At 36.7% G+C, this 12,796-nt stretch overlaps 1 protein-coding gene across 1 annotated transcript in view; it reads left to right on the top strand.

Annotated features, from left to right (window-relative positions):
* DCC (DCC netrin 1 receptor) overlaps positions 1-12,796 on the top strand; it is a 1,113,394-nt gene that overhangs the window by 862,026 nt on the left and 238,572 nt on the right. The window contains exon 15 of the mRNA XM_007935560.2: positions 11,451-11,645. Coding sequence (XP_007933751.2) covers positions 11,451-11,645 — 195 coding nt within the window. The remainder of the gene's footprint in view (positions 1-11,450; positions 11,646-12,796) is intronic.

Here is a 12,796-nt window from a genome sequence, read left to right as displayed (position 1 = left end):
CCAAGAAGTGACTACATCCTTGTCCCTTGTCAGCTCTACTATACACCTGTGAATTTTTACAAAATGTACAAATACACTTGTAGAACCATTGTCTGCCAACCTTGTACATGGTCTTGGGTTCACTCCCCATGCAGCTGTTTCTTCTAATTTTAAGTCATGCCCCATCAAGAAATGAAGGTTCTGAATGCTTTACTCCATCCATGTCATTAAGATCAACTCTAATTTGAGGAGGCAGTTTTTCTCCATTCATATTCTGAATGTTTTCCAACCTGAGGAGCTCATCTTCAGGCATCATATCAGACAGTGTTTCACTGTTTTCATAAGGTTTTCACTGGCCAATTTTTTTCAGAAGTGGATGGGCCCCATCCTTCTTTCAAGTCTGCTTCAGTCTGGAGGCTCTGCTGAAACCTGTCCACCATGGATGACCCTGCTGGTGGAATAGCTTCCAGCATCACCACAACACACGCCACACAACAAACTGCCAGATGAGTGGCAGAGTCAGAAAACACCGACAAGTAAAAATAAAATGCAGGTCTATCCAGAGATTATAAACACACACACACACACACACACATACACACAATATCTTGGTTTCCAGAATGAAATTATGTGATACATTCTAGTCATCAATCATCTTTTTTTTTCAATTATTTCAATATTTTTTATTTTTGCAAATTATCATTTTACCTAATATACCAATCGTATTCAATTTGTCCAATTGATGTAATATCTTTTTTTTACACATGTTTGTACAAATGATTATCCAGTCCAGGACCATATATGGGATCTAGCTTTTATCCCTTAAATCTCTTAAACTAGCACAATCCCTTTTTTCCTACTCTGACCTATTGAAAAAACTGTGTTGGATGTCCTCTATAATGTCCTACCAGCTAGATTTTCTACTTATTTTTTGTGATATCATCTAGCTTGTACCTCTATTTTTTGTATTTACTGTAATCTGATCCCCTTATAATTTATTTGCTTGACTCTTTCTAAATAGGATATAATAAATAAAATTTTGGTCTCTAGATTCTTATTACCTAGCTTTACATCCTGCTCCACTCCCTGTATTATCTTAATCTACTAATTTAAATTCTCTAATCTCTGAACCTTCTCATCTGTAGTTAGAGTATACAACTGTATCTATCTCGATGGTCTTTATGAGAATTAGCTTTGATAATGGCAATCAAGTGCTGAATAGTGCATCTGACATAGATTAAGCTCTCAACAAATGCTTATTGTTATTGCTGTTTTTGATAAATTACATCTCAGTCTCTGACTGAAGTTCTCTTTGGTATTCACTCACTCACTGCTGTTGAGTCGAACCCAACTCACAGTGACCCCTCCTTGGGTTTCTGAGGTGATATCACTATGGAAGTAGATTGCCCAACCTTCCTTCTGAGGAGTGGCTGGTGGGTTTGAACTGCCAGCCTTCTGCTTAGCAGTCAAATGCCTTAGGCACTATGCCACCAGAGCTCCTCTCTTTGGTATAGTATTAAATATTAGTACTTTGGGTCTTATGATGCTACTCCTTGTTCATGCTAATAAAACATTGTCTGCATTAAGGGAATAGAGGTCTCTCTCATGATTCAAAACAGATCCCACATTCAATACATCTTAAAGCCCGCCACCGAGTTAAGGTATGCATTAATGACTCAGGAAGATATTTTGTAAAATTAGGTAGTCATTACCAATTGTTTACAAAAGAACTATAATATCAAAATAAAAGGAAATTTTCAATATTTTAATTAAAAATAAAATCAAACATACTAAATTGTAAAATACTAAACACACTGTCTTCAAGATCCAAGCAAGCCAGGGAATCTTCCTACTATTTCTGTTATACAACAGAGTGTAGAAGTTTGGGTAAAGAAAAAAGAAAAAAACTAATTAAACAGTGACATTTTATTACATAAGGGAAAAAAATATTACTTTTACAGTTGGTACAATTTCATACAGTATTTGGAAATTCCAAGAAACTACACTAAAAACCTATTAGAACTAATAAGAGAATTTAATAAGGTACTAAGTTTCAAGATACATATATAAAAAGATGATTTTTTCTTTATACTACAAATAATTAGTTTAAACACTAAAACAAAATATATTCATGCAACAACAACTTAAATATAATATTTAGGACTAATATGACAAGATGTAAGTAAATGTTTATGATAAAAACCATAACATTTCAAAAAAAAAACAAAAAGATATAAGACATGTATAAATAGAAAAATATATATATGTTCCTGGATGGGAAATCTTACATAATATAAATGTTAATGATAAATTTAATACATTTTCAAAAAGAATAAACTCCATATAGAAATTACAAGACATTTTTAAGAGAAAGAGAAGAAATTTTAACATTTACTGTAAAGCCTGATTTAAAATCAATATAGTACTGTCTGCCATGGGAATGGGCAAACATATCTGTGTAACATAACATAAATAATGGAAACAGTTCTTGGTATAGTGGGAAAAAAGTTGGCATTTCAGCTGGCAGATTCAATAAATGCTGTTTCACCTATTGTCAATACTTCTCATAGTATATAATATATTTTTCTTCTCTTACATCAAACTGATTGATAGTGGTTGATTCTGGTGATAGAACTGAAGGCATGGGAAAAGAAGTAATTGTTTCTCATATAATTCAAAAAATGGAATGATCATGGTTGGTTTTAAGGAATTTTGTTTTTTCTTTTGGTATTTCTAGTATAACAAAGATGGAGGGCTCAAACACAAATCCTTTTATACAATTGGATATTGTGAGCCCATCTCTCAAGGTGTCATTCCTTTGAATGCTGACAGTATTTCCCTTTTGGATTCTTCAGGTTGGCATTGGTACCACCCTCCATCTGTCACCCAAGCCAGAAATTTCCCCATAATCCTTGGTTCCTCCATTTCACTCACTGACAACATCCATTTGATCTCTTAGGCCTGTCACTTCTGCCTTCACAGCAGATCTGGAATCCATCTTCTCCTTTCCATTATCACCACCATGCTGTAGATCAGATGCTCCTCATTAGTCACCTGAAAACGGCTTCCCACCTTCTCTCTTGATACCAGCTTCCTCTCCTTCTCTCTAGACTCATAATGTCAGGTTGATTTTCCCTAACCAGATCTTGTGGAACCATTTTATTACTCAAATTCTTACCATTGTTGCCTGGCTAAAGTCTAAAATTCCAGTCTGTCTTTGGATAATCTACCCTACCTTCTGGATACACTTCCTCACCTATATCATGTCTCATGTGTTTATAATTCGTGTTACCTCTGCCTGAGTGTCCTTTCATATATTTCACACATATTTGTCTTTTTAAACTTAGTGAACATTTTACTTCCAGGAAACTTCATATTATCTGCATTTCATCCATATATCTTTCTTCTAAACCCTAAGAGCATTTGGGCAAACTCTTTTGTAGCATTTATCACACTTTCCTCAGTAGAGTAGAAATAAGGATCGTGCTTTACTGGACTTGAAATTAACAGTGCTTTACACAGTGCCTGTTACATAGTAGATGCTCCATAAAATATTGAATTAATAGATAAATATATAAGTATTCACAACTAGGTATATATGTCAAACTCATATGAATTATCTTGAATATAATCCCAAAAATAGATTTAATGAATTGAATATTACTGATAGAAGAGCAGAAAAGTTGTGGAGTGACATCAAGGACATTATACATGAAAAAAGTGAAAGGTCATTAAAAAGATACTAAACAAAAAAAAAAAAAAAAAGGAGCTCTGGTGATGTAGTGCCTAAGGCATCTGACTGCTAACCAGAAGGCTGGCAGTTCAAACCTACCAGCCACTCCTTGGAAGGAAGGTTGGGCAATCTTCTTCCGTAGTGATACCGCCTCAGAAACCCAAGGAGGGGTCTCTTTGAGTTGGATCTGACTCCATGGTAGTGAGTTTGGTTTGTTTTTTTAAAAGAAAAAAAAAAGACGAAAATGGATGTCAGAAGAGGCTCTGAAACTTTCTCTTAAATGAAGAGTAACCAAAACAAATGGAAGAAATAATGAAGTAAAAGAGCTGAACAGATGATTTCAAAAGACAGAGTAGACTATTAAAATGAATTGTGCAAAGTGAAGCTACAAAATCAAAAGGGACGAGCACACTTGATATTTCTCAATCTCAAAGAATTGAAAAAAAATTTCAAGCCTTGAGTTGCAATATTGAGGGAATCCCTCAAAATATTGAACCACACAGTAAACATTGAAAGAAAATGTAAGGAATACCTAAAATCACCGTATGTGGTAGTTAAAGTTATGTGTCAACTTGGCTAGGCCTCAGTTTGAATGGCTGAGCAGGTGGATGCAGTTATCAACTCCGTGATAGAATCTGTAGTGAGCAGCTGAATAGCTGCCTTAGGGATGTGGTCTGTTCCCTGTATCTAAGAAGACATTTTGAGAAAGGTCCTGAGCTTTTGGGCATCCTTGGACCTGACATGTGCCAGATCTTCATTCAGCAGCCTGCCATGTTGCCTGCTGATCTTGAGACTGTTTCTGGACTTGAACTAGTGGCCTGCCATGTTGCTTGATAATCTTGGGATTGTGCCATTTTATTTGTTGACCCTGGAATGTCAGCCTCAGCTGTGAGCAGCTGCCTAAGTTAAGAAAAGCCTCCAGCTTCAGTGGGCCTGGAGCAAGAGGCAGAACTGAAGCACAACGTTGAGGAGCCTTCACCTAGCCCTTAGAGCTGTCACTTTGAACTCAGACTTCTAGCCTTCTAAACTGTTAGAAGATAATTCCCTGTTTGTCAAAGCCAACCACTTGTAGTATATTCCTGTTAGAGCAGCACTAGATAACCAAAACATTATATGAAAAAGAATGGGTTGACATTCAAATATTTCAGGAGGTAGCATGTGATTAAGAACTGATGCTATTAAAGAAAGAAACCCAGCTACACTGAAGGCAGTGGTGAAAAACAATGTTCCAGGAATTGACAGAATACCAAATGAGGTTTTTCAACAAATGGATACAACACTGGAAGTGCTCACTCATGTAAGTCAACAAATTCGGAAGACAGGTCCCAAAGAAAAGTGAAGCAGTAGAATGTGGAAGTTATTGAACAATATTATTAATATCACACATAAGTAAAATTTTACTGAAGATTATTCAGAAATGATTGCAGCAGTATCTTCAGAGGGAACTGCCAGAAATTCAAGCTGGGTTCAGAAGACATGAAATGATGGATATCATTGCTATATCAGATGGATCTTGTCTCAAAGCAGCTAACATGGTGTTTCAAAAAAAAAGCACCAAACTCAACTGCTGTTGAATCCAATTTATAACAAGCTCTTGTTGCGTTTCCAAGGCAGTATCTCTACGAAGTAGATTGCCCAATCTTCCTTCTGAGGAGTAGCTGGTGGATTTGAACCACCAGCCTTCCGGTTAGTAGCCAAATGCCTTAAGCACTACACCACCAGAACTCTTAGAACAGTGTTTAACTGTGTTTTATTGACCATGCAAAGACATTTGATTGTGTGGATCATAACAAATTACGGATAACACTGTGAAGAATGGAAATTCCAAAACACTTAATTATGTTCATGTGGAGCTTCTGTATAGAGCAGTTGTTCAAGCAGAACCAGGGGACACTGCATGTTTTAAAATTAAGAAATGAGTGTGTCAAGTTTGTATCCCTTCACCATGCTTATTCAATCTGTATGCTGAGAAACTAAGCTGGGTAGCTGAACTATATGAAGAACAACATAACATAAGGGTTGGAAAAAGACTCATTAACCATCTGGGATATGGAGATGACACAACCTTGCATGCTGAGAGAGAAGAAGAGGACTTGAAACACTTATGATGAAGATCAAAGCCTACAACCTTCAGTATGGATTATACCTTAACACCGAGAAAGCAAAAGACCTCACGACTGGACCAATAAGCAACATCATGATAAATGGAGAAAAGATTGATATTGTGAAGATGTCATCTTGAGGACTAAGGTATGCCTGATTCATACTTGGGTATTTTCAGATGCCTCAAGTGTATATGAGAGCTGGATGATGGAAAAGGAAAACCGAAGAAGAACTGATGCTTTTGAATTATCAAGTTGGCAAAGAATATTGAATATGCCATGGACTGTCAGAATGAACAAATATGTCTTGGAAGAAGTAGAGCTCCTTAGAAGCAAAGAGAGCAAGATTATATCTCACATACTTTGCTCATGTTATCAGAAGGGATCAGTTCCTGGAGAAGGACATCATATTTAGTAAAGTGCAGGATCATTGAAAAAGAGGAAGACCCTCAACAAGATAGACTAACAAGGTGGCAGAAAAAATGAGCTCAAACTTAACAATGATTGTCAGGATGGAGCAGGACGTGGCAGTGTTCCGTTCTCCTGTTTATAGTTTCACTACAAGTTGGAAATGACTTGAAAGACAGATTGTGGGTATATCAGTTGCCTTATGTAATTCATTGTAAACAAATATAGGCTAATGACAATTGTAACAAAAATTTCAATAAAATGACCCATAAATGCAGTGCACTAAATGGAAAAACCAAACCAGACTCACTACCATTGAGTCAATTCTGACTCATAGCAACCACACAGAGTTCCCAAGTCTGTTACAATCTTTATGGAAGCAAAGTGCCTCATCTTCCTTCTGGTGGAGACAACTTTGCTGATCACTTGGAGAAGATGACTTTAATAACTTTATTTTCATTCCTATGTTTCTCATCCTTTTTCTCTGAAAATTTGTATCCTATGGATAGAACAGTGGTAATTTTATATACAATGATAGTTATATAATGACAATTGCATTGAACTTTATAGGAAATAGATAATTTATACTCATAATTTTGTGGACTTTTTGCAAGATGTGTTTCTAGGTGTTGGAGTTAGAGAATTTATGGAAGGAGATGAGACAAAAGTAATTAAATAATTTAGTTAAGTATATATAACACAATAATTGGTAATAAATTCTATATGAGGGGAGATATAAATAAGGAGATAAAAGTGATGAAGGAAAGATTGAAAATTTTAATGTGATAAGCAGGGAAGGTTGTCATTGGGAATTAAATAACAAAAGTCTGAAGAAGGAGGAAGTCATGTCTGGTGAGAGCTTCTGTGGCAGAACCCAGGAAATGCCAATATCTTATCCCAGATCATGTTTAGCATGTTTGAGGAATAGCAAGATGTCCATTGTGGAGTAGATAGCTGGGATGAAGTGAGCAAAAGGGGAAATTAATAGGAAATTAGAACAAGGAGGTAAGTGGAGAGAGATAGATCATATATGATTTTAGTGCCTAAGGCATTTGACTGCTACCCAGAAGGCTAGCGGTTCAAACCTACCAGCCACTCCTCAGAAGGAAGACTAGGCAATCTATTTCTGTAGCGATACCACCTCAGAAATGTAAGGAGGGGTTGCTATGAATCGGATCTGACTCAACGGCAGTGAGTTTTTGTTTGTTTGTTTGTTTTAAGGAACCTGGCCTTACAATGTGATATGGGAAGACTTTAGGGGTTGAGAACAGAGTAATAACATCATTTTATTTATAACACAGATGCTTACACACATTTATTTTAAATACCATCTATATGATGGGGTAGGAGCTCTGATAGCATAGTGCCTAAGGCACTTGACTGCTAACCAGAAGGCTGGCGGTTCAAACCCACCAGCCACTCCTCAGAAGGAAGGTTGGGCAATCCTACTTCCGTAGTGATACTGCCTCAGAAACCCAAGGAGGGGTCACTATGAGTTGGGGTCGACTCGAAGGCAAATAACAACAACAACAACATATGATGGGGTTAGGGGGCTCTGGTGGCATAAGGGGTAAGGCACTTGGCTGCTAACCAGAAGGTCAGCAGTTCAAACCCACCAGCTGCTCTTAGGGAGGAAGATGAGGCAATCTACCTCCATAAAGATTTACAGCCTTGGAAACCCAATGGTGGTTGCTATGCATTGAAATCAACTCAATGGCAGTGGGTTTGGTCTTGGTTTTGTAGGATTGGGGTGGCTTTCACGTCTATATTTCCAGGCATAGCCTTTCACAAAAACCCTAGATTTACATCCCTAACTACCTCCCTGACCTCTCCATAAGTATGAGGAATAGGTATCTCAAATTTAACATGCCACTTGTTTTTCCTCATGTCAGGACATCATCTACCCAGATTCCTAATCCAAATATCATTGAGTTGCTTCTTTGAAAATCTCCTCACTCACATTCAATCAATAGTTCTGTTGACTATATCTCCCAAATGTCCCAGATATATCTACTTAACTTCATCTCCACGACAGCCACCAGACAAGTGCTTAAGTATTTTTATGGTCTCTTTGCCTTCATCTATGCCTCTTACTTAAACTTCTTTTCACCTAGAAAAACAAAGTGATTTTTTAAAGTCATCAATCAGATGATTGTAGAAGACCATTCAAAGTGTTCTCCCTGTTTTTAGAATAAAACCTAAATCCCTTACTTACCTTGGTATGCCTTGTTTACAGTAGCCTAGCCCCTAGTCCCTTTTATCTTCTTTATTTTCCTCCTTGGCCATTATCCTCCAGGCATAGTTAATTTCTTTAAAACAAAAACCAAACTCACTGCCCTTGATTGGGACCACCTCCTTGGGTTTCCAAGGCGATATCTCTACAGAAGTAGATTGCGCAATCTTGGTTTCTCCAACCAAGCTCATTATATACCTAGGTCTTTGTAGTAATTGTTCTCTCTCTTAAGATGCTCTCTACCCTGATACTTGCTTGACTGGTTCTTACTGATCATTCATTCACCTTAAGGCTCTCTCTTGAGAGAGCTTCCCAATGAATCAGTTACTATCCCATAGGCTCAGCACTTATCAAGATCCCGTTTCCTTATTTATTTTTTGTCTTACTTTCACTTCAATCCTACCTCCCAAACCCAGTCAGCACTACATCCCCAGTACCTGAAAGAGTGACTGGTATATAGAAAGTACACAGTAATTGTTGAAATGCCACAGGAATTAATCTAATACATTTTCTAGTGTATTATCTATGAGCATTAATCATTAGTGGAAGCCTGTAATCATCTCTTAAAGAATAATATATAGTCTTTAGAACCAAATAAGACTAAGACAGAATCTATGTTTCCATAATCAAGAATGGCAGTTGACCTAGTTATCTTGATAATTCAAACTCCAGTGGAAATTCGGGACTTCATTATTTTAAATATTTCAAGCAAAATATATTCTGTGGTTTCAAATTATCTCAATTATTATCCTAATCCTCTTGTATGCTTTGTGTGTGTAATCACTGTGCTAGAGATACTTTTAAAAGTGTCATGTCCTTCAGAACCCAATTTCAGTGTCAGTCCAAAACAAGAGTACTCATGTACTTCCATAACAAATTTTCTAAATTGATATTTTATAATTCATGCTTGTAATAACCACTTTCATAGCCCATAAGGTCATCTGTGTTAAAGAAGACTCATTCAGGTAGTAGAAAAATGAAATTGTCATTTGTTTTTGCATTAAGAAGTGAGTGGGCAGACATGAATGAGATAGTCTGCATTATGAATGATCTCTCATCTTTATGATGAGATCATATATTATGGATAGTTTAGGTCTAATGCAAGGAGCCCTGGTGGCATAGTGGTTAAAGCACTCATCTGTTAACTAATAGGTCAGTGGTTTGAACCTAGCAGCTGCTGTATCACAGAAAGATGTGGCAATCTGCTTCCATAAAGATTTCCAATCTTGGAAACCCTATGGAAGCACTTCTACTCTGTCTATAGGGTTGCAAGGCATCGGAATCGACTAGATGGCAATAGGCTAGGTCTAAAATTGTCTTGATAGGCATGCTACCTTCAAGGCCAATGATCCTAATGGAGTGTAAACACCCACTAAATATTTAGATGGAGAAGTGGTATAAGTTCTTAAGTATTAGCACTCCTAATTTTTTTAAATGTTAAAATTATTTTGAAGTATAGATTTAGAACTAAAACTAATTTTATGCAAGGAAGGATAAAGATGAGTCCTGTGTACTAATAGCTCATTTTCCTTACTAGCCAGTTTGTGCGCTCATTACCATATTACCCTTAAGGCACTGATGGATGTTATTCTGGGTCTACAAAACCAACTTGTAGGGGCACTGCCCTGTGCTTTGCTGAAAAATAGGGAAATAGTTACTGTTCTCTAAACATTTAAAATTGTGTTTCTATTTATTCTTAACTATGTTGAATAATACCATTCATTATTATGCTTCCATATTGTTATTAACATAGAATATCTGAGTAGTATTTAGTTTATTTTTGAAATATAATAAGGTTAGGAAGATTATATTGTTGTTTCAGTAGTTATTGCAGTAGCTTCAAATGTGTTAAACAGATTTTATGTAGAGCCCATAGCATTCCAAAGATACTGGCAAGCCTTCTGTGGGAATAGGGTTGAAAAGTATTAATCCTTCCCTTTCATCTCTTTTATTACTTTTACTTAGAGTTTGTAGTAAGAAATATTTCATAAACATTGTGTGTCTGCTGTCAGGGTTTACATTCACATTTTAAGGCTTTATTTTTTTACGGATGCCTTTGCATATTATATCACAGGTTTCTTCAGGACAGACAAATAATAGCCTGCCCCTTTTTGCTTACAAAAGGACCTTTTTAGAAAATAGCATATTTAGAAAATGCTGTTGATGTAGCATGTTTAGAATGCAGCATCTTTAGAAAAGCTGTTGATCTGGTAGCTATTTTAAACACTTCAATAAAAGACATGCTCCCATCCATCACTTGAGCTGGAAGCGTGCATGCCAAAGATGGATAAAGTTGGGGATGAGGATTGCTTTGGCTTTGCTATTACATTAAGGAGAAAAGTGTGTTGTAAAATTACCTTTGGTCATCAGATTCCTTTGCATAATTTGCCCTGACTTAGCTTCAGAGATTATCTTTAGGAGAAAAATAATGAACAAAAATAGTCTGAATAAGATTCAGATCATAAATATTTTTGACTACCTAGCAATTGTTAAGGAGCTCTGGTGGTGTAGTGCCTAAGGGATTTGGCTGCTAACCAGAAGGCTGGCAGTTCAAACCCAGCAGCCACTCCTCAGAAGGAAGACTGGACAATCTACTTCCATAGTGATACCGCCTGGGAAACCCAAGGAAAGGTTGCTGAGTCAGATCTGACTCGAAGGCAGTGAGTTTTTTTTTTTTTTTTTTTTTTTAGTAATTGTTAGACACTGTGCTAGGCATAGAACTAACTATTAAAGTGTGAATAGGCATATCCTTTCCTATATCCTTTCTTCCCAGAAGACTTCTTTGGTTTCCAGTAAACAAGCTGCACATACATGTATTAAACTATCAAATATTTATTAGGCCATATTGTAACCCCTTTTTACTTATTTGTCTTCCCCATTAGACTATAATGCTTACTGTTTTGCTTACGTAGGTCGCTATGAGTCAGAGATGAATGCTACACAATCTCTTAGGAGGTATAAGGCCATGCTCACGATGTCTCTTTTTGCATCCTAGAGTCTCAGGTTCCAGACCAGCCAAGCTCTCTTCACGTGAGGCCCCAGACCAACTGCATCATCATGAGTTGGACTCCTCCTCTGAACCCAAACATAGTCGTGCGAGGATACATCATTGGTTACGGTGTTGGCAGCCCTTATGCTGAGACAGTACGTGTGGACAGTAAGCAGCGATATTATTCCATTGAGAGGTTAGGTGAGTAGCTGTGAATTTTTTTTTTTTTTTTTTTTGGTTGATCTTGTTCAGTTAAGGGAAATAAATGGTTTACTTTATTCTCTTCTTGAAAAATTGTTCTTTAGGATTATAATTGCATTTTGTATGATACATTCTCCCTTAAAACAAATATGTGTGTGTGTGAACATAGATTTATTTTTTTCCTTTCCACTTTGGATTCTGGATTTTGGATTTTATCCAAAGAGGAAAAAAAATGTGGAATGGTATATATCCTGCTGTGTGTCCTTCCTCTTTGCCTTAAGAATGCAAAATATGCATTGGAAATTTTTTCTCCCCCCAATGGGAGTAGAAACTACAAATCTTATTATTTTAACACAAGGAAAACTAACTTTATTTAATTATTTATTTTTCACTGGAAGATATTCTGTCAATTCTTCCTGAAACTCCTATTTCCCTTACCACTCATAGATAAGGCTTTGTGGTTAGGTCTTTGTGACTATAAACCAACAAGAGATGAAAAAAACAAACTTTCAATCAAGCCAGTGACTTCGAATTATCAAACCACTCCCTACACGTATCCCAGTTCCCTCTCCAATCTAAACTCCGAGTGTGTGCAACTCAACTGTGTTTTAATGAATTCAGCACTTCAATTGTTATATTTCTGAATTCACTGAAAATTTGTTTATTCCAGAGAAAGCCCAGGTGTTAAAAAGTATAATTATTCATTTTATGTCATTTTACCCTAGTGCTAAAGGAGATTATATAACTAGTACAGGGAAATAAAATAAATATTATACCATCTACCAGAGCAACAGTAAATTAAAGAATTCTCAAAGAGTAGAAGGCAAGTTGTTTTCACCTGTTTATTTAACACATTATGATTTTGCAATGAAACACAAATCCCCCTGCAATTGCAACCTGATAAAGAGGCTGCCATTTATTTGAGGGGCTCTGGTAATGCTGTGGCCAAAGCACTGGGCTGCCAGCCAAAGAGTCAGTGGTTCAAACCCACCAGCTGTTCTATGTGAAAAAGGCAAGACAATCTATGTCAGTAAATATTTATAGCCTTAGGGAGTTCCGGCAAGATGGCGGACTAGGCAGAAAGACTGCACAGACCCTCTTCAACAAAGAAAAGGGAAACCAATTAACACAGACACAGAAGATAATCTTGG

Source organism: Orycteropus afer, unplaced genomic scaffold (assembly GCF_000298275.1).
Source record: "Orycteropus afer afer isolate SDZICR_OR568_19922 unplaced genomic scaffold, OryAfe1.0 scaffold00029, whole genome shotgun sequence".
In the NCBI taxonomy this organism is placed as follows: Eukaryota; Metazoa; Chordata; class Mammalia; order Tubulidentata; family Orycteropodidae; genus Orycteropus; species Orycteropus afer.
This window is presented reverse-complemented; position numbering and strand designations above follow the sequence as displayed.